The sequence below is a fragment of the Macaca mulatta genome, chromosome 20 (assembly GCF_049350105.2).
Source record: "Macaca mulatta isolate MMU2019108-1 chromosome 20, T2T-MMU8v2.0, whole genome shotgun sequence".
In the NCBI taxonomy this organism is placed as follows: domain Eukaryota; kingdom Metazoa; phylum Chordata; class Mammalia; order Primates; family Cercopithecidae; genus Macaca; species Macaca mulatta.
Genome location: NC_133425.1, coordinates 52,501,226 through 52,527,019, shown reverse-complemented (window position 1 = coordinate 52,527,019; position 25,794 = coordinate 52,501,226). Strand labels below are relative to the sequence as shown.

The 25,794-nt window shown below is 49.2% G+C and overlaps 1 protein-coding gene and 1 pseudogene across 50 annotated transcripts in view; both read right to left on the bottom strand.

Moving 5' to 3' along the window:
• Positions 1–25,794, bottom strand: part of SLC12A3 (solute carrier family 12 member 3) — a 97,595-nt gene that overhangs the window by 36,980 nt on the left and 34,821 nt on the right. For 20 of the 50 annotated variants that reach the window (XR_013411780.1, XM_077986128.1, XM_077986130.1 and 17 more), the window contains 3 exons: positions 23,808–23,943; positions 21,830–21,897; positions 13,747–14,401 (listed from right to left, as the gene is read on the bottom strand). Coding sequence is in view for 42 of the 50 variants with exons in the window: in XM_077986128.1 (XP_077842254.1) it covers positions 14,206–14,401; positions 21,830–21,897; positions 23,808–23,943 (400 nt within the window). In the remaining 8 variants the exon portion in view is untranslated. Of the gene's footprint in view, positions 1–10,560; positions 13,111–13,746; positions 14,402–19,267; positions 20,826–21,165; positions 21,898–23,807; positions 23,944–25,794 lie in introns of those variants that run through there. The other 30 variants (XR_013411781.1, XR_013411782.1, XR_013411779.1 and 27 more) reach the window with 7 other exon arrangements.
• On the bottom strand, positions 19,268–20,755 carry LOC106995028 (small ribosomal subunit protein eS24 pseudogene; annotated as a pseudogene).

Here is a 25,794-nt window from a genome sequence, read left to right as displayed (position 1 = left end):
TTAGAGGACTGGACTGAGTCCAGTACAGTGGTTCCCAAATCTTGCTGTGCAACAAAATCACTGCAAGAACTTTTTTTCTTTTTTGAGATGGAGTCTCGCTCTTGTCACCCAGGCTGGAGTGCAGTGACGTGATCTCGGCTCACTGCAACCTCTGCCTCCTGGGTTCCAGTGATTCTCCTACCTCTGCCTCCCAAGTAGCTGGGATTATGCCTGCCACCATGCCTGGCTAATTTTTTTGTATTTTTAATAGAGACGAAGTTTCTCCATGTTGGCCAGGCTGGTCTCAAACTCCTGACATCAGGTGATCTGCCTGCCTTGGCCTCCCAAAGTGCTGGGATTACAGGCGTGAGTCACCACGCCTGGCCAGGGTATACTTTTAAATAAGAATAATGACCACATCGTTATCATTATAATAATGACAATATCAGATAATAATGAGTGGTAAGACTGGAAAAAAGTCTTGGGGCCAGCTCAGAAAAGACTTTGAACGGTCACCCTTGGGAGTGTGGGCCTTATTTTGTGGACACTGGAGGTTTTTGAGCAGTAGAAAGGACAGATCAGAATCAGTATGGATCCACGTCATTATGAAGGGGGAGAGACTCGAGGCCAGGAGACTGATCAGTTCATTCAAGAGGAAATGTGGGCCAGGCACGGTGGCTCATGCCTGTAATCCCAGCTCTTTGGGAAGCCAAGGCAGGCAGATCACCTGAGGTCAGGAATTTGAGACCAGCCTGGCCAACATGTCCAAACTCTGTCTCTATTAAAATTACAAAAATTAGCTGGGCCTGGTGGTGGGTGCCTGTAATCTCAGCTACTTGGGAGGCTGAGACAGAAGAATTGCTTGAACCTCAGGAGGCAGAGGTTGCAGTAAGCCAAGATCACACCACTGCACTCCAGACTGGGCAACAGAGCAAGACTCCATCTCAAAAAAAAAAAAAAAAATAGGCCGGGTGCGGTGGTTCATGCCTATAATCCCAGCACTTTGGGAGGGTGAGGCGGGCGGATCACAAGGTCATGAGATCAAGACCAGCCTAACTAACATGGTGAAACCCTGTCTCTACTAAAAATACAAAAATTAGCTGGGCATGGTGGCACCCACCTGTAATCCTAGCTACTCGAGAGGCTGAGGCAGGAGAATTGCTTGAACCCGGGAAGCGGAGGTTGCAGTGAGCCGAGATTGCACCACTGCACTCCAGCATGGCGATGGGACGAGACTCCATCTCAGAAAAAAAAAAAAAAAAAAAGTAGAAAAAAGAAAGAAAGTGGGAGAGAAAGCATGTGAGGGAATGCAAGTTAGTAAGCTGAAGGGAAATCCACAGTGTTCAATGGGATTTCTGGAAATGTGGAAATGAAAGAAACACGGAAACTCTTTAACTTGATTGTGGTAGTGCTGCAGTGTTGCTGTCACTCTGTTGTGATCGAATTCATGTTTGCATTCTGAGATGCAGACAGGAATGGAAGAACCAAGGCCTATCTTATTTTACAATCAGGCTGTGAAGGTAGAGAATGGGCCTTTGCAAAACCCGAGTCAGCCAGAGATCATTGCCAGTACTCATGTTTTATTTGAAGCAGTCTGGTGTCTTAGGCCCTCCTGAACTTCCGTACTTTGTTTTTTGAACTCATGGTTGTTGTTTTCTTTTTCTTTTTTTTTTTGAAGTCATTTAAACTCCAACCAGAATCTGTGCTTTTTATGTCATTCTGAAGTCCTAATTTGGCCACCCACATGAGCCACCTTCTTTAGCCCAGGAAATGGACGTCCTGTTCCATACTAATGAAACCCTTCCCACAGCAACTCTCCTGCCCTCGCTAAGCCAGAAGCAGCTTCCCTTCTCTACAAGAAGTAGCTCCCCAAGGCAAATCCTCCCTTAACACTGTGGCCCATGAAGGGGAAGTGTTTTTGTTTGAAGGAAGGGGAATCTCAGACTGTGGTTATCAACTTTTGAGGACTTGGGGCACCCACTTCCCTGTTACTCCCCTGTGCAACCTGATTCTTCTTCTTTTTTTTTTTTTTTTTTGAGACGAAGTCTTGCTCTGTCACCAGGCTGGAGTGCAACGGCATGATCTCAGCTCACTGCAATCTCTGCCACCCGGGTTCAAGCAATTCTCCTGCCTCAGCCTCCTGAGTAGCTGGGACTACAGGCGCCCGCTGCCACGCCCAGCTAATTTCTGTATTTTTAGTAGAGACAGGGTTTCACCATGTTGGCCAGGATGGTCTCAATCTCTTGACCTCGTGATCCACCCACCTCAGCCTCCCAAAGTGCTGGGATTGGAGGCATGAGCCACCGCGCCCGGCCGCTACCTGATTCTTAAAGGTGTTTGTTACACACGATTTTTAAATGGAAGAAAATGAAAACTGAGCTAGTTTTTGGGAACCTCAAAGTGTCTCTTGAATAGGAGACACCAGAGGGTATGACCAGTCAAGACTGACAACGGGGGCCAAGCTATGGCAGCAGAACAATGGGTCTGATAGTTAAACTCAGCCCTTAGAAAGTTTTACAGCATACCCAGAGTTGCTGGATAAGTCAACAGAGAATTACCAGATGACCCAACAATGCCTCTCCTAGATAACTATCTACCCAAAAGAATCGAAAGCACTTTTCACAAAAATTTGTCCATGAATATTCATAGCAGCATTATTTATAATAGCACAAAAGGTGGAAACCACCCAAAGGTCCACCAACTGAATGAATAAGCAAAATACAGTATATCCACACAATGCAATATTATTCAGCCTTAAACAGGAATGAAGTGCTGATGCATGCTACAATATGGACGAGCCTTGAAAACACGATGCTAAGTGAAAACGCCAGACACAAAAGGCCACATAAGGCCACATATTGTATCTACTTATATGAAATATCTAGAACAGGCAAATCCATAGACACAGAAAGCAGATGAATGCTTGCCAGGGGTTAGTGGGGATTTACTGCTTAATAGGTCCAGGATTTCCTTTTGGGGCGATGAGAATGTTTTGGAACGAGATAGTGGTGATGGTTGCACAACACTGTGAATATACTAAATACCACTGAATTACACTTTAAAATAGTTAAGGCCGAGCACAGTGGTTCACACCTGTAATCCCAGCACTTTGGGAGGCCGAGGCGGGCGGATCACTCGAGGTCAGGAGTTGGAGACCAGCCTGGCCAACATGGCAAAACCCCGTCTCTACAGAAAAAAAAAAAAATACAAAAAGTAGCTGGGCCTGGTGGCCTGTGCCTGTAATCCCAGCTACTTGGGAGGCTGAGGCACAAGAATCGCTTGAACCTGGGAAGTGGAGGTTGCAATGAGCTGAGATCCCACCACTGCACTCCAGCCTGGGCGAAAGAGTGAGACTTTGTCTCAAAAAAAATAAAATAAAATAAAATAGTTAAAATGGTGAATTTTGTGTTATGTCTTTTACCATAATTTTTTAAAGACCTTGGCCTGGCACGGTGGCTCATGCCTATAATCCCAGCACTTTGGGAGGCTGAAGCTGGAGGATTGCTCGAGGCCAGGAGTTCAAGACCAGCCTGGGCAACACAGTGAGACTCTCTCTCTAATAAAATAAGAAAAGAAAGAAAGAAAAAACCCTGCTTGGGCTTCCCTGTTCTGAGTGCTACTCCCCAGCCTTTCTTCCAAGAGTGGAAGGCAGGCAATAAAACAACCTCCACCACACATAGGAAACCTTCACTGATTACCCCAAGAAAGGACTTAGATCCTGGAGAGGATGGGTAGATGGGAGGTTGTCTACCTGATTTGGTCATCTCTCCAGCAGTAAATACTTGCTTTTGCCCTAGAGCATGCCAGGTTTATGGCTGTCCTTGGCTGACCAGGTTTGGACCCAGGACAAACAAGAGTCAGGTGGAGCCCGCCCTCCAGGTCAGCATCTAGGGCAAGGGTCATGGCTGAACTTGGAGGCCCCAGGTAACCTCTGAAGCTCACATTCTTTTTCCCCCATCATAGCTTCCTTCTAAATATTCTGATTGCTGTCCAGCATTTTACTTTAAACAGAAAAGAAAAAAATGTATATCTTAATGTCATGTACCTTTTCTTTTTTTTTCTTTTCTTTTTTTGAGATGGAGCTTCACTCTTGCTGCCCAGGCTGGACTGCGATGGTACAATCTTGGCTCACTGCAATCTCTGCCTCCCGGGTTCTAGCAATTCTCCTGTCTCAGCCTCCCGAGTAGCTGGGATTACATGTGCCTGCCATCACGTCCAGCTAATTTTTGTAGTTTCAGTAAGACGGGGTTTCACCATGTTGGCCAGGCTGGTTTCAAACTCCTGACCCCGGGTGATTCACTGGCCTCGGCCTCCTGATGTGCTGGGATTACAGGCGTAAGCTACGGTGCCCGGCCTCATGTACGTTTTCTTGTACGCAGACTATTCTGTACCCTAAGTAGGATTTTGATCCCGTGTTAGTTTCTTTCTTTCTTCCCCCAGGAAAACTCCCACCTTCCCCAAGCTGACTTCAGAGGACTAGACCCAGCACTTCAGCAAAGATGCGTAAGACACCAGAAATAGCGTAAGGCAACATTTTTGTTCAAATGGTGGGACTTTCTGATCTCCTCCATGAATTTATTTCTGCTTGCTCAGCCCTCACATTAAGTCCTGGACTTCTCCTCCTGTCTTTATCAGCCCATTGCAAACACCTGCATTTATTCCTCCAACTCTCATCTCTGACGTGGCCCAGTTGGCCTTTCCTGCCCTAGGCCCATATCCATCACTGAGATCTCTGGAATTAACCCCTGGGTGTAGTTCTTTGTGTACAGGCTCCAGTCCTCTCCCCCTAGTATGTCTGACATTAACCAACCCTGTCTTTTTCTAGGAAAGGACCCGGAATATCACTCCACTGAAGGAGGCTCAGTGGAGTGCTTATAAGAGCATACCTGCATCTAATTTGGTGCATATCTTAGCATCCTTTTCTTTTCTTTTTTATTTCAACTTTTATTTTAAGTTCTGGGATACATGAACAGGTTATGCAGGTTTGTTACATAGGTAAATGTGTGCCATGGTCGTTTGCCGCAGAGATCATCCCATCACCTGGGTATTTCTTTTTCTTTTTCTTTTTTGTTTTGTTTCTTGTTTTTTTTTGAGATGGGGTCTCACTGTCACCCAGGCTGGAGTGCAGTGGTGCAATCTCAGCTCACTGCAGCCTCCGCCTTCTAGATTCAAAAGATTCACCTCCCTCAACCTCCCAAGTAGCTGGGATTACAGGTGCCCACCACCATGCCTGGCTAATTTTTGGTATTTTTAGTTGAGAGAGGGTTTTACCATGTTGGCCAGGCTGGTCTCAAACTCCTGGCCTCAAGCAATCTGCCTGCCTCGGCCTCCCAAAGTACTGGGATTACAGGCATGAGCCACCGCACCCAGCCACCTGGGTATTAAGTCCAGCATCCATTAGCTATTCTTCGCAGTGCTCTCCCTCCCCTCACCCTCCTCCCACACTGACAGGCCCCAGTGTGTGTCGTTCCCTCCCACATGTCCATGTGCTGTCATCATTCAGCTCCCTTTTCTGATCTGAAGGTTTACCTGTCTGCAAGTACAACCTGTTGACCTCCAGGGCTCTCTCTCAAGATCTCATTCAGCACTTTGGCAACTGGCTCACAGGCTTCCCCTCCACCCCTTGCCCACCTTAACAGCTCCAGCGTCCAGCTCACACTCTCACGATATGTAGCTCACTTCCCTTTATCTTGTCTCCACTTTGCTCTACCACCCATTGGTATGATCCATTCATTTGTTCTTCATTCATTCATTCTGCAGACATTTATTGGGTGTCTACTCTGCTAACCTGTGCTGCACCCTAGGGTAAGAGATGAGTCAGATATGTTCACCCTCAAAGCTGACGTGCAGTCTTTCAGCTGTTTCAGCAGTTAAGATATTGAAATACCCCTGTGCCTGTTGGGTCCACAGTCCCCACCCTGAGTCCCCTCCAGCTGCCCTGGGCCCTCCCCTGGTCTCCCTCCCATCCAGCAACTAAAAGGTGCATCTCAAGTCCCACCTTTGTAGACCTCATAGGCAAATGGTGGACACCTTAGAGTTTGGTGTGCTCAAGATGTTTAGTTTCTCCAGAATGTCAAGCTGTGAAGTGCACATGTACTGACCACAAACTTCGTTCTTCTCCATCTCCCCGTCTCCCACATCGACTGCATATTCTTCTTTGTTGTTGTTGTTTGTTTGTTTTTGAGACAGGGTCTCACTCTGTTACCCAGGCTGGAGTTCAGTGGCACCATCTCAGCTCACTGCAGGCTCAACCTCCTTGGTTCAAGCCATCCTCCTGCCTCAGCCCCCAAGTAGCTGGGACTACAGGTGCATGCCACCACGCCTGGCTAATTTTTGCATTTTTAGTAGAGATGGGGGTTTTACCATGTTGCCTAGGCTGGTCCAGAACTCCTGACCTCGAGTGATCTGCCTGCCTTGACCTCCCAAAGGGCAGGGATTATAGGTGTGAGCTACTGTGCCCGGCCCACTGCATGTTTTTGTTGCTGTTGTTGTTTTGGGGTTTTTTGAGACAGAGTCTCACTCTGTGGCCCAGGCTGGAGTGCGGTGACACCATTTTGGCTCACTGCAACCTCTGCCTCCTGGATTCAAGCGATTCTCCTGCCTCAGCCTCCTGAGTAGCGGGGACTACAGGTGGCCACCACCATGCCCAGCTAATTTTTTTTTTTTTTTTTTCATAGAGACGGGTTTTCACCGTGTTGGCCAGGTTGGTCTCAAACTCCTGGCCTTAAGTAATCCGCCTGCCTTGGCCTCCCAAAGTGCTGGGATTACAAGCATGAGGCACCACGCCCAGCCTGCAGGTTCTTTTTGTCTTTATGCTACTAGCATTTCAAGTCTTGTCAAGTCTTGCAGCTCACTTCTGGTCTCCCCATCCACCTGGGAGCTCACGGTCATCCTTCTTGAATCCCTCCCTCGTGCCTTGTCCTTCCCTCTTTGCTTGGCCAGCCCCATTGCTGGGGAACATGTCACCTGCAATTTCCATGTTTGCTTTCTGACCTGGTGCTCAGGGGCCCTGCTAGGGCAGATCACAGGGGCAAGGGTCCTGAGAGTTTTGCACCCCAGGGCTACCAGACTTCAGCTACACCTTTCCTGCTGTGTGGAAAAAATGTCCCCACATTTTGTTGATTCATCATCGCTACCTTTTCTGTAGTTATTCTTTTCCTTCCATCGTCAATCTCTCCCCTCTGACCTATTGATACACTCAGGTCTCTATTACTCACCCTCACTCTGTAACAGAGACATTTATTGTTCAATGAATATTCACATCTTCCCCCAAATTTCACAGCACTCTTGCAGTTAGGTGGAGCCATGTGACTATTTGGCTTTGGCTAATGGGCTTTGAGTGGAAATAAATAACATCCCTTCTGGGTGGAAGCATTTAAAAGCCAGTGCGTGGCCCTCCAGCTCTCTTTTCCCTTCTTCAGTGAGCTGGAAGCTACTGGTCAAGGTGGTGGCTTCCCAAGACAGGAGTAATTTTGATCGTTCAGTCCTGATGTGGAGAAGAGGAACCCTGAAGAGCTGCCCGACTGTGGTAGGAATATTTGTAACAGAAACAGAACTTTGTCATGTAAGCCTCTCACATTGAGAGGACAGTTTGTTACTGCAGCATAGCTTAGCATTACCCTAATACACGCCCTATGATAACAACAGTCAAAGCACCTTTCCTTGAGTCTACTCTTCCCTCGGGTTTCCACTCTGTGTCCTTCAATATCTCCATTGCTGACTTACTCAAGTATGAAGTCTCTAAGCAGAGCTGCTGTTTTCTTTTCCCATCTACAAATTCATTCCTCAATCCCTGGCCCTTGACCTGCCGCTTTACCTAATTATTCGCTGCAAGGCTCCCAATGATGCCACAACCCCAAATTCAACAGCACCTTCAGTGGCTCCAGCCCCTTTGCAGAGAGGTACTACGTGGTCAACTCTGAGCTTCTTTCTTCCCCTTCTCTGGTGCTTCCTCAGTGATCTGAGTTTTCTTCCTGTCCCTCCAATGCTCTTTTCAAGTCTGCCTCACCACTGACTCTTCTTCACTCTGCCTCCTAAATATAGCCCTTCCCAAGGTCTAGCCCTGTTATTTCTTTGTACTTTCTCTCTTGATCTCACCCAAGCTATGACTCCCAAATCTGTTTACGGTCACTGCTCTCAAAGAGCTGCAGGCTAACAGGGAGCACGTTGAGCTCTTCCCAGGCTCCCGGACCACAGTTCTGACCACCTGGGTATTCTCACACTTAACGTACCAAACTCAAATCAATTTGCTTTCTCTTTCCCTTCAGCATTAAGCCTGCTACTCTGCCCTTCATATTACATGACTGCTACTTCTCCTCCTCTTTTTTTTATTCATTATTATTTTTTTTTTTTTTTGAGATAGAGTCTTGCTCTGTCACCCAGGTTGGAGAGCAGTGGCACAATTACAGCACTGCAGCCTCAACCTCCCAGGTTCAAGCAATCCTCCCACCTCAGCCTCTGGAGTAGCTGAAGCCACAGGTGCGTACCACCACATCCAGTTTTTTTTTTTTTTTTTTTTTTTTTTTTTTTGTAAAGATAGGGTTTCATCATGTTGCCCAGGATGGTCTCAAACTCATAGGCTCAGGTGATCACCCTGCCTTGGCCTCCCACAGTGTTGGGATTACAGGCATGAGCCACCGTGCCTGGCCCAGTCTTAATTTCCTACGCACACTTGCCTCACACTCCAGGAAAACTGGCTTGTTTCTTGTTCTCCAAACATGCCCAGGGAAATCCTTACTCTGTCTTTTGCTCAAGCTACCCCTGCTGCCCAGAAAGCCTTCTTCCCACCCCAGCTCTCATTTCTGTCTTTCTATTGAATCCCACCAATCTCTGGAACCTATTAGGCCAAAAAATTATCTAGAGAAACTCGAAATCCTTGGATCCAAAGGCTCACACCACAGGGGAGTAGGAAGTGGTGGGCTGGGAAGGGCAATGGGTTGGGGGAGGCCAAGGAACGTGTACCCCTTTTGTACACCATGTTCCCTATAAAGACTTTCCTAATACCCTTGACCTTATGTGTTTGCTCCCTCCTTTGCAAACGTAGAATGTTTTGTTTGTAACTTTTATGAGTTAGAATAAAACCACTTGTCCTTTCTTGCTGCTGTCTTTCATCTATCAGACATTTTGCTCTCTGGCCTCCCAGCCAGCTGGTTCTCCTGAGAGTATTTATAGAACTGTATTTGTGATGACTCCCTTTTAGGAAGTGGGTGCGTATGTTGTACTTTTGCTTTCGGTCACAGGATGAAACCTCACTTCGAGTGGGAAATTACCAATGAAGCCGGTGGCTGGGCTTTCCTGCGCCCCATTTCTGTGAACATTCTTGGAGTTGGCAGCATTTTTTCCCTGACATCCTGAGCTGTACACAGCTATGAACCAAACCTGGCCGCTTTGCATGTGCCTGAAGACCTCCCAGCCAGGCGGTTCTTCTGGAACATTCAGCTGGTCTCATCCCTGTGAACCCCTCCTGCCCCTCACCACTCTAGACAGTCCAGGCAGGGCTTTAGAAGGAAATTCATCTGCACTGAGACTCTCCATGTGCTAAGGCGGCCCACAGCTTTTTGCCTGGGTAAGCAGAGCCCAGAGAGCCCATTGGGTGAAAAATAGGTGGTACTGTAATTACTTCAAAGTCATAGCAAGTCTGGGCAGGCACTGAGGGAGGATACTAAATCTGGAGGCTGAAATGCAGAGGGCAAAACTGGGAGCTAACTGGGCAGTGGATCCCAGGGGAGAGATGGGAGGAGCCCCTGCTGGGGCGGCCACTGGGGCTGAGGCCGGCCCTGACCCTGATGGTTCCCTCCTCTGCCAGCACAGAGGAAGGGAAGGCTTCATGGATAGGACTTCCTACCGCACAAACTCCTAAATGGGAAGCATTTTGTCATCCAAAGGCAGGGACAGAGAGGCAGTGTGGCCCTATATCTCTTACCCTAATAGGCCAAATAATGATCTAGAGAAACTCAAACTCCTTGGATCCAAAGGCTTACACCACAGGGGAGTAGAAAGTGGTGGGCTGGGAAGGGTAGTGGGTTGGGGGTGACCAAGGAATGTGTACCCCTTCCCCTTAACCCCCACCTCCTGATGCAGCCACAATTTTTGTCAACCACTCCTGGGCCAAACAGCAGTCACTGTCAGGTCAGCTGGCTGGGGACACCTGTTCTGGTCCAATTCTTTCATTTCATTGACTGGAGGCCTCCCAGAGAGGTGAAGGGGCATATCTGAGGTCACACAGCCAGTTTTGGGGAGACATTGAAACTCAAATCCCAGTCTCCTGGTGGCCTCGCCATGGCTCCTTCCACTCAACCTGTTGCCTCTCTGTGTCAGGCAAGATGGGAAATGCTGGGAGACTTTGATAAAGGCTGACAAAAATGGTTCCCCGTGAGTCTGCAAATGCATGGAAGAGAATCAAAGGGAAAATAAATGGCTCCTATAAATATTTATGTCGAAATCTGGCACTATGACCTGCAGAACCAGTAGGGGCTCCGAGAAAAGTTCAATCCAGGGTTGGAAAAACAATAGTTAATTTTTTTCAAAACACTCAGCAGAGCTGAAAAACAGTGTGTTCCAAAACAAATAAGTTCCGTTGACTGAGTGACCATAGTTTTTATTCATTTCATTGTTTATGGCCTCGCTGTTAAAGCTTTTTTTTTTTTTTTTTTAACAAAGCTATTATTATTGTTAAAAACATAGTATTTCTGACATCATGAATTTTTTTTTTTTTTTTGACACCCAAAGCCAAAACATTCTCTCTTTTTTGGACCAAGGACTCCTTGAGGTTTGAAGAACCAGAAAATTGTTTTCCATGTGGCTCTAGAAAGGCCAACATTCCCTAATGGATGCTTCCCCTTATCTGGAGTTAAGAACTGTCCCAGGGTCCAGCTCAACGGCTCGGAGGCAGGCCCATCCTCCAGGTCCCTCGGAGCAGGAGAGCTGTTCCCAGTCAGCTTGGCCAGGCCCCAGTCCCTCGCAGCAGGCCCTAAGGCAGTCAGACAGTGGGGCTTTAGAACAGCCTGGGAGGCCCAAGCCTTCTGGGCTTTGCAGTGGGATGACCTGAGAAATGCTAACATCCTTTGGGTTGTAACTCCAAAAAGGAGACTTCAGATCTCCTTCTAAATTCTACAGGTCTTTAGTCTCCTTCTGAAGTCTAAAGTGTAGGCACTGCAGCAGTCTTGGAGGAGGCTGACGAAACCCAAAGGTGTCTGTTCCTTCAGCCACCCCAGAGCCATTGGAAGAAGGCACAGGCAGTCATACCACCAAACAACTCACCTTTATGCTTCTTGGTTATGTCTAGAGCTGCAAATACCCTTTTGCTCAGCCTCACCCACTGGCATTCGATGCCAGTGCCCTTGCACCCTAGCTTTGGGGGCTCAAACACTGGGGATGTTCAATGTGTCGTGACCTGGATGCCTTCTGTGAGCCAGGTATAGGTCCTTTCTCCATCTCCCTTGTCCCAGCTTCTCTCCCACCTCCAACCCCACTCTTAACAGCCCCTCCCTGCCAGCCCCGTCTACCGCCTGCTCTTTCCATCTCTTGCAGGTGGCTCCTCCTCCCCTCTCCTTTCACCTGGTCTTGGGCTGGCTTGGACCTGCTCCTGCCTTTCTGATCCTTGCCAACCTTGCCATCTCTACATCCCTCTGTTCTTAACAGCCTTGTCCTCTGTTCTTAACCATGCCTGAAATCTTACCCCTTGCCACTAGACTCCTTCAACCTTGCCCCTTCTTTAAAACGCTTTTTTGACTCTCCTGCCATCAATACCCCTCCTCATGTGTTCTGTCAATCCGCTTTTTTTCCCCGTAAGATGAGCTGGGAAAATGGCAATGACACCCAGCTCAGCCGGACTCCCTGTGTGTGGACAAATGCAGGGCACAACAGAAAGCTGGCCATGCCTTTCAAATGTGTGGGTCCCCACCCATGAGTGGATCCCAAAGTCATTTTATTGGATTGCAACCAACAGTGAAAAATAAATAGAACAGAACATACTGGAGGACGTCCCCCAGGGAAGGGTAAGTATTGTTTTGTGACATTTTTGTTTTCGCCATTTCTGTGTGTGTGCGTTGCAAGTCTCAGTGTGAAATATATTTCTTACTGTGGGTTGCAACCAAAAAAGTTCAAAAAGTCCCTCGTCTAAAGAACCAATGAAGACATCAAAGACCCATTATTGAAGGTGACAGGAGTGAGAAATTTGCCTGGGCCGGGCACAGTGGCTCAGGCCTGTAACCCCAGCACTTTGGGAGACCGAGGCGGGTGGATCACCTGAGGTCAGGAGTTCGAGACCAGCCTGGTCAACATGGTGAAACTCCGTCTCTACTAAAAATACAAAAATTAGCTGGGCGTGGTGGCAGTTGCTGTAATCCCAGCTACTCGGGAGGCTGAGGCAGAAGAAATGCTTGAACCCGGGAGGCGGAGGTTGCAGTGACCTGAGATCGTGCCATTATACCCCAGCCTGGGCGACAAGAGAAAAAAAACTCCATCTCAAAAAAAAAAAAAAAAAAAAAAAATTGCCTGGCTGTGGAGGCTCAGAGAGAGCCCTGCATTCCTTAGAGAACCTGTAGGTCCTACAGGTGGGGCTGCCATTCTCCTACTGGAGGAAGCAGGGCATGGTTTAGGAACTTTCACCCAGGAAGGTCTGTAGAAACGGTCAAGATTCACACCCAGCATTTAGACTCCAATTTGCATACAAATCAAAGACTGAACTCTTAATTAATGGTCATCAAAATCAAAAGAAAGTGTTTAAAAGGAATAGGATCCTTTAGAGAGTTTTCCTTGCAGCTCCATCTGCTGTTTCTCTAGCCCATAAAATCAAGACCCAGAGAATGTGTCCCATGAAGTGGAGTCCAGCCAGATTTGGCAATCTACCATCTTTTTCGGTGAGATCATCAGATGCTGCCACTTAAAGTGCAACACAATATGAGTCTCATCCCTGTGGACTGGAGGCAGCCGAGTTCCAACTCATCCCACGCACCCAGAGCCGTGGACAGGGATGGCCAAGCCTGGAGTTACTGGCAGTAAAAGGTGAGCACGTTTTCCTGGTTTCCTCGGATCAGGATGACTGGAGGTCTGAGGTCCTGGGACAGGGTCTCCAGCCACGCCATATACAGAGAGCTGGGGCACTCCCCCTTCCTCCCTATGGGCAAAGTGCTGCAAAGCATGAAAAAGCGGCAGAGGAGAGATTACCATGGGGCCTCTCCACACGCCCAGCTCCTGGTTTGTTTTCAGAACAGCGAGTCTGTTTACTGTCCCTCAGAGCTCCTTCCACCCACCCTAAGAATGACCTCCCCACTTTCCGCACAAACATGACCCAGAATGGACCTTCTGCCATGAAGCATTTCCAAACAAAGCCATGGCCCACAAGCCCCGTGGGATCTAGTCCTTGCCAAGCCCACGACCTCACCTCCTCCCACCCTCGCCTTGCTCACCCCCGATGCCCTGTGGCTTTCTTTCCATTCCTAAAAAAACGCCAAGCTCACTTCTGCCTCCAACCTTTGCACTTGACGTTCTCCCCACCCAGCGGGAAGAGCAGCCCCAGCTCTGCACCTGGTCACTTCCTTTGAGTCAGGCAAGTTCACCCACCTCCTTCCCTGGTCACTTCTCCAGGGCAGGCTGCCCACGCCTCTTCCTCACATCATCCCACTTTACTGTCTTCAGAGCCCTCCACAGCCCCAACAGCATCTTCTGATTTATGTGCTTGTCTCCCCACATTAGAATGTTCGCTCACAAGCAGGCCTGATCTGTCTTGTTCACTCCCCTTTTCCCAGTGCCCAGAACACAGTCTGATACAGTCGGGCTCAGTTATATATTTGTTAAGTGGGCGACCCTTTCCCATCAGGCCACCCGCCTCATGCCAGGCTTGCCTCTTCAGCCCTGTGCCAGCCTGTGGCCACAGCAATGTGATATGTTCCTGTTCATTCATTGTCCAGCTCAGTGTTCTTGTCCTGCCTCCTGCCCTGTGCAGGAGGCCCTGGGAGCAAGACTCCACCACTGCCTATGGGGAGGCCCCTTCTCTTAACTGTGCAATGCTGCGTGAATAAAACGATGCCCTGGGAATGCTGTTCAGCCCTGTCTTCCAACTATTTCAGGAAGTGACTTTTCTACTATCTGGAGAATTCCAAAAATGCATTGGGATGGCCACAGCTGCCCAGCTCTGGGCTTCGGGAAGGTCTCTGAGCTCCAGCAGAGTCTCCCAGGTCCAGCTGGTGCCACGTGAAGTTGGAGCACCAGCACCTTCCGTGCGACTCACTTGAATGTCTGTTTTCCCCAAGTACATCCCCCTAGGGAATGGGCAGGGCCCAAAGCACGGCGCTCCTTCACAGCTGGGGGAACTGGGGCAGGAGGAGGATGCTGGAGCGCTGGGATCAGAGCCGGGCTCTGGCATCTGAGTCGTGGCTTTGCCACTTCCTCAGCCAGATGACCTTTGCAGAGTTTCTCTTCTCTAAAGCAAGAACACAAAAACCTCCCTCTCAGGATGTTTGCGACGCTAAAGCCGGCAAAGCACACGCAGGCACAGCACAATGCCTGGCACACAGTGAGCGCTCCGTAAGGTCAGCAGCTGTCATCAGCACTTAGTACTGACCAGCACGTGACAGCTAAGCCAGTGGCGGCAAAGCTGGAACTTGAACCGAGGTCTTGGCATCTTCCCTCCACAGCAGCCTCTGCTCACAGCAACTCCAACCTCCTCTGAGAAGGGTAACTGGGATCCTAAACAGCTATGTCATACCTGAAGTTCCATCCACAAAGCTTCACTTGGGACAAGCCCTACCCGCCTTTAAAAAGCAATGTCCTGGGCTGGGCGTGGTCACGCCTGTAACCCCAGCACTCTGGGAGCCCGAGGCGGGTGGATCACTTGAGCTCAGGAGTTTGAGACCAACCTGGGCAACATGGTGAGACCCTGTCTTTACAAAAAATACAAAAATTAGTTGGGCATGATGGCGCACACCTGTGGTCCCAGCTACTCAGGAAGCTGAGGCAGGAGGATCATTTGAGCCTGGGAGGTCGAGGCTGCGGTGAGCGTGATTGCGCCACTGCACTGCAGCCTGGGCAACAGAGTGAGACTGTCTCAAAACAAACAAACAAACAAAAAAGGTCTCAAAAATTAGGGAAGGCGGGTTGGCCCAAGGCCATTTCATTAAGCTATAGTCATCTGAGTTCAAATATTTAGTGACTTTCCAGGGGAAAGGGACATAGGACTACTGAGACCAAACTCTCCTGACCGATCAGTTATGCAAGAGGCAGACAACGCCATCCAGGAAGCAGTACATGATTTCAGGGACTGAATTCAGAAACGTCAAAGGCCACGAGAGAAATGGTGCCTGCATCATGGGGGTGGGGAACACCCATCACCCCTGCGGTGGACTTTTAAGCTTCAGCTGGGAGTTCCCTCCCCCAGCAGAGCCTGTCCACCTGTCCAAGTGACAGCTGTCTTTAAAATCACCCCGCCCCCACACCAATCACTGACGTGCTGTATTCCTGCTCATAGGATGTGCACGCCTTGAGCTACTAATCTTCAGAAATAAAGCTGTTCCAGAACAAAGGAACTTTTTTTTTTTTTCAAAATTACATCTCTTAGCCACAAAGAAAGGCGGCTTCAGATCTAACCTAGATGTGAAAGACAGCCCTGCATCAGAACCACAGTCACAAGCTCCAGATGCAATTCCCACTTCCTGTCTGCAAGCCCCTGGCCAAGCTGCTTAACTCCTCTGAAGCTGCTTCCTCATCTCTAAAGTAGGAGTGAGGGGGTGATTATAATAGAGTTTTGAGGCCAGGCACAGTGGCTCATGCCTGTAATCCCAGCATTTTGGGAGGCCAAGGCAGGTGGATTGCTTGAGCTCAGGAGTTGGAGATCAGCCTGGGCCAACATGGTAAAACCCTGTCTCCATAAAAAATACAAAAAACTAGCCAGGCCTGGTGGCATGTGCCTGTAGTCCCAGCTACTCTGGAGGCTGAGGTAGAAGGACTGTTTGAGTCCCGGGAGGTGGAGGTTGCAGTGAGTTGAGATCTCACTACTGCTCTCTAGCCTGGGTGACAGAGTAAGACCCCGCCTCAAAAACAAAGAAAATTATAGGACCAAAGAGGCCCAAAAAGAGAAAAAACAACAACAAAAACAACAACAACAACAAAAAACCAAAGAGGTTGCAGTGAGCTGAGATCCTGCCACTGCACTCCAGCCTGGGTGACAGAGTGAGACGCTGTCTTAAAATTAGGGCTTTGCAAATTCATAAGGCCTGATGCCTTGAGTATCATATAGAGGCCCAAGCCATAAAATGCAGTGTTGATTATTACTATTTTGATTATTGCTGTTTGGCTTTGAGGAGGGAGTGTTTTTAGAAAAAAAGAGGCATCTGGACCCAACAGGAATATGTTGCTAGGCTAGTCAAAGGTTGTTGGGCTCTTTATGAGGCTGGTTTATCAGCTGTGCTGGGGTAGCTGAGCTCAAACCTGGGGCCATTTGATAACCCACTGATTAGTGAACAGCAGTCGACCAAGTGCTGCCTCAAACCCGCTCTAGAAAATGCCCCAAGCATACTCTCCCAAATGCTAGACAATGTGATCTAATCATTTCACGAAGGCTTGGGAGATTTTTTTTTTTCCCCTTCCTCAGAATTTCTGGGCTCCACCCTAGAGCCTGGTCTGGAAGGCACTGAGGAACTTGCATTTTCCACAGTCCCCTGGTCGTTCTGATGAAGCAGACCCTCTGACTGAACTTGTAGAGAAACACTAGGCATGGCTCCAGGTTGGAGATTAGTGATGGAAAGATGCAGCTGCTCTGTCCTCCCGGTGGACGTGGCCCAATAGCTGGGGCCTCTTTGGGCAACAGCTGTAGCTACTGGCATGGGGTGGGACGCCCTGGGCAGGGGTCTTCTCTTGGGTCACTGGATTTATAATTACTTGTATCAGCGACCCCCACAAAGGCTGGTGGGTGGGGGATTGGTTTTCCCTGTGAGTTTGGGGGACGGTGGTGGGGATGGGGGGTGGGAAGGGAGAGATTCCAATAGATGGTCACCTCCTGGGATGAAATTCTTCATCTTATGGCTTAAGAGACTGAGAGACTGATTCTTTTTTTTCTTTTTCTTTTTCTTTTTTTTTTTTTTTTTTGGTACAGACAGGGTCTCACTATGTTGCACAGGCTGGTCTTCAACTCCTGAGCTTGATCAATCCTTCAGCCTCAGCCTCCCAAAGTGCTGGGATTACAGGCATAAGCCACTAAGCCCAGCTGAGATTGACTCATTTTAATGACAAATAAACTTAGAATCACAGCATGTTAGCATGAAAGAGAATCTTGGAAATACTTTTGTTAACTATTTATAATTAGGGAAACTGAGGCTAGAGAGATATGGGGTCTTACCCAAGGCCACACAGTGGGCTAATGGCATAGACAAAATGCCCACATGCCTCTCTGAACAGAGGTGGCACGTCAAGCTGTGGTCTGGCACACCCATGCACACCCACCAGGCACCATACCCAAGGAAGAGTCTGGGGAGGCATCCCAGGACGAAGCCATTTCCACTGTCTCGCACTCGGACCCAGCCCTCACCCTGGACCAACCTTGCCCTAGGAACATTCTCTGCTAGGTGTTGGCAAGAGGTCTGGAGATAAGCCCAGCCCCTTTCCTTATCGCTGTTCTCCAAGGAAACATGGAGCACTTTCTTTGTACAAAAAAAAAAAATATGTCCCTAAAGCCCCAGGAAGCATTGTTCTGGGCGGAGCCAGCTGCCTCAGTGTGCAACCAGCACAGTCACATGGGGCCTTCTGCTCAGGAGGTTCCCTTGTTTGTCTAATGCCCTGCTGTCACCATCTTGACATTCTTTTTTTTTTTTTTTAATGCCTTAAGTCACACAAGAAAGTGTTGCAAGTGACAGTTCAACCCGATTGACTACACTATAAATTATATCACTATCTGCGGCCGGGCACCATGGCTAACGCCTGTAATCCCAGCACTTTGGGAGGCTGAGGTGGGTGGATCACCTGAGGTCAGCAGTTCGAGATCAGCCTGGCCAACATGGTGAAACCCCATCTCTACTAAAAATACAAAAAATTAGCCGGGTAAGGTAGCAGTATTTGGGAGACTGAGGCAGGAGAATCACTTGAACCCAGGAGGCGGAGGTTGCAGTGAGCTGAGATCACACCACTGCTCTCAAGCTTTGGCGACAGAGTGAGACTCTGTCTCAAAAAAAAAAAAAAAAAAGTTATATCACTATCTGAGAAATAAATGCAATCATTCTTTAAAAAATAAATAAAGCACACACTGGCACTAGGGACATCAGGGCATGAGGAATACTGTGTCCCAGGGGCAGACTGACAATGGTCTGTTTCTGGTCTGTTGTTAGACTTCTGTGCTCTTACACTCATCTGCTAAGAAGGGTTTGCACACTGCATAGGATATTAGGAATCACGAAGAATTCTGCATGCTCTACTGTCTACTGGCACCTAGGCAGTGACTGGGAAGAACAGAAACTATAAGTCAGAACCATTTGCTACAGTCTGAATATTCATGTCCCCCCAAAATTCACACGTTGAAATCCATATCCCCAGGGTGATGGTTTTAGGAGGTGGGGCCTTTGGGAGATGATGAGGTTATGAGAGTGGAGCCCTGTGACCTATGAATAGGATTAGAGCTCTTATAAAGAGGCCCCAGAGAGCTCCCTGGCTCCTTCCACCAAGTGAGGACACAGCAAGGAGGCCCATCCATGAGTCAGGAAAGCAGCCCTGCCTCCGACTCTGAATTTACCAAGCTTCGATCTAGGACTTCCCAGCCTCTAGAGAAATACATTTCTGTTATTGATAAGCCCAGCCTATGGTATTTTGCTATACCAGCCTGAATGTTCTAAGACATGATTCCTGAAAGCTGCTTTAGTGTATAGAAGTAGCATTTGAGTATTATCCAAGCACGATTCTAGCTCTGTCATCCAGGCTGGAGTGCGGTCGCACGATCTTGGCTCACGGCAACCTCTGCCTCCCAGGTTCAAGCAATTCTCCTGTCTCAGCCTCCCGAGTAACTGAGATTACAGGTGTGCACCACCAGGCCTGGCTGATTTTTTGCATTTTTAGTAGAGATGGGGTTTCACCATATTGGCCAAGCTGGTCTCAAACACTTGACCTCAAGTGATCCACCTGCCTTGGCCTCCCAAAGTGCTGGGATTACAGGCTTGAGCCACCGCACCCAGCCCCAAGCACGTTTCTAATTGCCTGAACCACTCTCCTGGTGACAAAATTCCGCTAACTGGTAAAAGCAAAAATTTTACCTCTGTCCTGTCAATGAAGAGTAATTGGTGCTAGTGCCTTTTGAATTCTCCTGGGCATCTTTTTTCACGTGAGAGTTTTTAGTTTATTAATCTTCTTGTAGAAAATCCACAATGGCCGCAGATAACATCAGTGCCGCCCCTTTACTCCTTTGGCTGTGATCCAATCTCCAGCCCACCTTTTGCCACCAACAGTGGCCTTTACAGTCCCCGTAATTTCCTTCATTCTGTTCTTGCGTTCCTTTCATTGTTTTTTTGAGGTCTTTTTCTTCTCACACAGGCCATGTCTTTCAAGTCTATGTTTGGGTTTACTTTTCTTTGCATAATCCAAGGAATCATAAATTATGCCAAAGCTAGTTGTTTTCCCACCACCAAAATTAGTTCTAAATCCAAATGCATAGATGATATTCAGTGTGGTCTTGTACATTTTGGCTAGTTTGTCCTGAATTTCTATCTCAGGTATTGTTGCCTTCCCAGGTGAAGGACATAGATGACCATTTGTTTCCTCTGAAGTAGTCAGTTGGTCATGACCTTCCTAGTTTGGATACTTACTGATTCATTCGTGATGGCGGTCAATCCTCAGACAGCCAGGGAGGAAAAACCCTCATGGACATCTTAAGACAGACTGGAGGTCCAGAAACCTCCAGGTCAGGTCTCCAAACTGGTTGCTTAGCTGCTAGCATTTGGTGAGACCTAGGAGGATGCATATCCTCAAGCTTTATCTACTTATCTGCTAGAAGCCATTGGCCATTTTCAGTCTGAACCCATTTGCTGTTTTGATCTTCTCAAAGGGGCACTTACACTACCTAAAAGAAACATTGCCGGTGCTCTCCTGAAAGAGGGTATTCCAGACACAGCAGTGAGGGATGCATGCAACTTATATAGTACTCAAGCAACAGAAGTAGTGGGAACATAAGTTTGAATTGCTTTTATCACCCTCAATGGACCACTTGTTCTGAGGTCTCCTCTCATGAATCTAAGATCCTTAAATCCTGGCATCTGCCGTCCAGATCAGATGGTGACAAGTCTGGGAATGGGTTCTATCACCAGAGCTGAAGGATCCCTCCTATCTGAGCACATCTTCCTAGAACAGCGTGTGGTGACAGGTTTTTGGGGACCTTCTTGCCAGAGAAAAGCAAGCTTGATGAGGCACTTGTGGTTGCTCTCCAAGGCAGGACGCATTTTGCAGATTTATGGAAACGTTGAAACAGGTGAATGTTGAAAAATGATACCCTGAAGTTTCATGCCCACATCATCATCTGTCTACATCAATGAACAACCTATCATCAGTTGTGTTGAACCCCCACCCCTCCTCCTTTCCACCACCATGAGATTTTTTAAAAAACAAATTCCATACATCCTATGTGAGAATGTAAGGGAGATTGCTTTGAAAGGGAAGGCCACATCTTGACCTTCTTAATATATTCTGTGCAAGATGCCCCACATTTTCATTTTGTCCTAGGCCTTGCAAATTGTGTAGTTGATCCTAGCTTCAGGATATGAACAAGCAGAGTCCACGGACGTTTCGGCTGTTCTGCAGAACCTGGCATCTTCAGTCCAGGTAGATGATGACAGGTCTAGGAGTGGGTTGCACCACCAGAGCCGAAAGATCCCTTCTGTCTGATTCCCAGGTGGTTGGCCCCCAGGAAATGCAGGAGAGGCCAGTTACTTGCCTTGGCAAAGACCCCTTGTCCCCTGAGCTGAGGGCTTGGCTGCTCATGTTCTTCTTCTTTCTTTCTTTTTTTTTGAGACAGAGTTTCACTCTTGTTGCCCAGGCTGGAGTGAAATGGTGCAATCTTGGCTCACTGCAACTTCTCCCTCCCAGGTTCAAGCAATTCTCCTGCCTCAGTCTCCCGAGTAGCTGGGATTACAGGTATGTGCCACCATGCCCAGCTAATTTTGTATTTTTAGTAGAGACAGGGTTTCTCCATGTTGGTCAGGCTGGTCTTGACCTCCTGACCTCAGGCGATCCGCCTGCCTCAGCCTCCCAAAGTGCTGGGATTACAGGCGTGAGCCACCGCGCCTGGCTGATCATGTTCTTCTTACAGGCCTCAGAGAGAGCAGAGCCACCCTGAGACTTTAGGTGCATAGCTGTCACTTCCATCCCACATTCTGCTTGCTCAGCCCTGGCTAACACACCCCAGGGGTGGCTCAGAACTGGACATGGGTCCAGTAGGAAGAGCCAGGGCTGGGGTAGGCCTCTGTTTCTGTTGCTCAGGCTTGGAACCAACATCAGTTGGGAATGGCCGATAGCCAAGGAGGGCCAAGTGATTCCTGAACAACCAGAAGTCAATGTCCCTCTGGAAAGAGCTGGGTTCCCTCTTTGCCAAGTGAAATTTGGTAGGAAAAGGCAGCCAACAGGAAAAAGCAATGACAAGGGGCGGTCACTGATGCCTGGGACACATGAGGCCCTCGACCTCTGCCAGCTGGAGCTCAGGTATAGGCCAGGCTCAGACCCAGCCACGTGCTGAGAATCACCAGGGCTATGTTTATGGGAACTTTGGCCCTTCTGCTTCCCAGGGGAAGGCTCGGGTCCTCTGTGGTGCCCCCGCTGAGCCCCTTCCCAGAGCTGAGACACCTGACTCTTGACAGAATGGTCCTCCCACCAGCCAGGTACTACTTACATGACGATGAGAGCAGCGTCTCGGGAGTAATCCAGCAGAATCTCATTCAGCCTCACCTGCCGAAGGGACTGGGCGGGAGAAAGTCGAGTAGTCACTTCCCATATCCTCAAGGTCACTCGACCCTTCACCACGTCCATGGCCTCGTTAATATTTTCAACTGGATTAACGATTTACTTGTAGACTCTCCTGCCTCATGAATTCGTATAGACTCTCCTTCCTCCAGGAAGAAGGGGACCCTCAGAGTAATGGAGCACCAAGCTCACCTCCGCCAAGAAGCCTTCCGTGGTTTTTCCTTGCCTGACTTTATGGCCATAACCAGCAGGGTAGAGGGAAGAAAGAACATCTTACTAGGTTCAGATCTCAGCTCTCACATTTCGTAGCAGAGAGAACTTGAACAAGTCAGGTTGCCTCCCTGGCCTTCATTGTCTTCATCTGTAAAATGGGTATGATGGTACCTTCTCCAGGGGAATTTGGGGAGGATCAAATGAGACAACCTATGGAAAAGCACCTGGCAGAGGGCCTGGTACATGAAAAATACTCTAGAAAAGACAGGTGAGCTAGGAGCAGAGACAGGTCGCCCCACTTCTTCTGTAACAGAGTATTGGAAGGTCTCCTTCAAACATGAGGTTTTATTCAGCATTTTCCAAAGAGCCAGATGGCTGTGTGGGCCCTTTGGGGCGGGGTCTCAGGGCTGACAGATTAGGGAAGTCCCCAGAGCTTGAGTGGGACTGGGTTGGGGGTGGGAGACTCCTTCCAACCCAAGGCCTATCTCAAATTGTTCAGAAATGATTGACACGCAGGCACTGATCATGGACGGATGCCTTATCCTGGAGACCAGGAGACCGAGGGGAAGGGAGTTCACCTGGGTAAGGGATTCTAGACCTTGCACTGTAGTTATAGTTATTTGGGGCGCACAAGTCCTTGCTGTGGGAAGTGTCCTGCACATCATAGGATGTTTGGCAGCATCCCAGGTCTCTCCTCACTGCCTGACAGTAGCAACCCCCACCCCCGAGTTGTGACAAGCAAAAATGTCTCCAGAGGTTGCCAAATGTCCCCCAGGGGGTAAAATCTCTCGTGGTGGAGAATGATTGACACTGGGGGTAGAAGTGGGACCCGCCCCCTGACCCCATCGCCCGCACTCCTAGAGCCCACTCCACCTTGACACGGTCACAGCACGGCTACAGGAGGAGGCCACACCCTCTCTTAGCCCTTAGAGTTCTGAAGGTGCTGTCCAGGAAGGGGCACCATGGCTCTGAGCTGTGGCAAGGGTAGGGTCTATAGAGGCTAAGCAGGGAAGGTCAGGCAGCTGTGGTGGCACACAGGACAATTTTTTTTTTTTTTTTTGAGACGGAGTCTCACTCTGTTGCCCAGGTTGGAATGCAACGGCACGATCTTGGCTCACTGCAACCTCTCCCTCCCAGGTTCAAGTGATTCTCCTGCCTCAGCCTCCCAAGTAGCTGGGATTATAAGTGCCTGCCACCATGCCCAGCTAATTTTTTTTTTGTATTTTTAGTAGAGATGGGGTCTCATCATGTTGGCCAGGCTGGTCATGAACTCCTGACCTCAAGTGATCTACCTGCCTCGGCCTCCCAAAGTGCCAGGATTACAGGGGTGAGCCACCACGCCTGGCCTAACAGGACAGATTATACCTTGGCCGTCACCATGAGTCTCAGGAATCTCTTCCACTCGGCATAGAGGAAGTGGGGAGGAGAGGGAGGAGGACTCTGGGCAGTCATGCCCACTGCCAGAGCTCACTCAAGATTGGCAGGACCAGGCTCCCAGGTGAAGTATAGCACTGAGCTCCACAGCCAGGTTACTCAGCAGCCTAAGCGACTGTGGTTTGAGGATCCCTCAGGGGCCGGAGTGGAAGGCAGGGTGGAGGATCGAGGGGAGGGGCTGGGGGAGCTCAAGACATGTGGGACACCCGTCCCTGACCCAGTGATGTGTCGTGTTTCCCACCCCCACCCCTCTCCCCCACCTTGACTCTGTTCTTCCTCATCTCCTCATCTGAGATCTTCCAGGGGCAGTCCCGCCGCATCTCATTGACAGTGGCCTCATCCTTGAAGCCATCATTCAGACGGAAGGGTGCAATCATGTCCTCAAACCTCTTGGTGCTGGGGACGAGAGAGTGGGTTGAGGCCGGCTGAGATGATAACCCCATCTCCAGGGGTGCCAGGTCCCTGCAGGGAGCTGGCAGTGGTGCCACAGCTCCCATTTTCAGGCTGAAACCCATCAGACAGTGCCATTTACAAAGTAGCCTCCATGTTGAATTCAGCTCTGAAGGCTGGGTCTGGCATCCAACTGGACTTTCACAAGTTGTTCACAACCACTGACCTGCGACCCACTCGACCATCCAGCAGGTATTTACAGGGCATGATTCTGTACCAGGCTCCATCCTACACAACAGTGACCAGATCAGATTGTGTCCCCAGTCCTCACAGAGCCACGGTAATAAGCAAGTAGTAAATAAATGTGAAGTGGAAGCTTTATGAAGGGACAACCAAGTACTGGGACAAAGAATAACGGGTGGGGAAGGCCCTTGTGGGACCTGAGGAAGTCTGTCCTTGCAAAGCCAGCTGTGCACGGGACAGAGGGTGCTGAAGCGAACAGAACTGAACGTGCAAGGCCCCGAGGCAGAGCGTGTTTGGCTCATATGAGGAGCAGTGAAGGAGCCTGTGTGCTGGAGCAAGGTGAGTGCAGGGAAGGGTGGGAGGAGGTGAGGACAGGCAGGCAGTGAGGGCCTAGTCGGGCAGGGCTTCCCTATCTGCTCCAAGAGAGACCAGAAGCTGCTGGTGGGTCTTCTGTGCGACATGATTCACATCATTAAAGATAGAGATTTAGGGTTGGGGCAGGGCACGGTGGCTCACACCTGTAATCCCAGCACTTTGGGAGGCCGAGGCAGGTGGATCACCTGATGTCAGGAGTTCAAGACCAGCCTGGCCAACATGATGAAATCCCATCTCTATTAAAAATACAAAAATTAGCCAGGTGTGGTGGCACACGCCTGTAATCCCAGCTACTCAGGAGGCTGAGGCAGGAGAATCACTTGAACCTGGGAGGCGGAGGTTGCAGTGAGCTGAGATGGAACTACCGCACTCCAACCTGGGTGATGGAGTGAGACTCTGCCTCAAAAAAAAAAAAAAGATGTAGGGCTGATCGGCATTCAGATGATGCCATCTGCTATCTGAAGCCACAGGGATGGATGCGCTCACCTGGGACAGAGTAAAGGGAGAGAAGGGAAGAGGGTCAGGGCCGAACCCCAAGGATGCCAGCAAGGGCAAGTGAGGTCAAGGAGGAAGAGCCAGCAGAGGAACTGGAGGAAGGGCCCCCGATGCAGGAGGAAACCAGCGGAGGGTGTGTCTTGGAAGCCAAAAGAAGCACGATCTTAAGATGGATCACTGTCGAGTGCAGCTGAAAGGTGGAGAGAGAGGACAGAAACGAACTCCGTGGGTGTGGCAACGTGGAGGTCACTGATGATGCTGGCAAGAGTAGTCTCAGACAGCGGGGGCAGTGGGTTGGGAGCGAGAAGATTAGGGGAGGGGAGGAGGCGTCGACAAAGTGCAAACATCTTGGAGTCTGGCTGTGCCAAGGAGAGAAATGGTCCAGGAGCTGGAGGCAGATGAAAGGTCAATGGAGGGGATTTTTAAATAAGATGCTAGGCTGGGCGTGGTGGCTCACACCTGTAATCTCAGCACTTTGGGAGGCCAAGGCAGGTGGGTCACCTGAGGTCAGGAGTTTGAGACCAGCCTGGCCAACATGGTGAAACCCCGTCTCTACTAAAAATACCAAATTTAGCTGGGCACAGTGGCGTGCGCCATTATCCCAGCTACTCGGGAGGATGAGGCAGAAGAATCGCTTGAACCTGGCAGGCAGAGGTTGCCGTGAGCTGAGATCGTGCCATTGCACTCCAGCCTGGGTGACAGAGCAAGATTCTGTCAAATAAATAAATAAATAAACAAATAAAC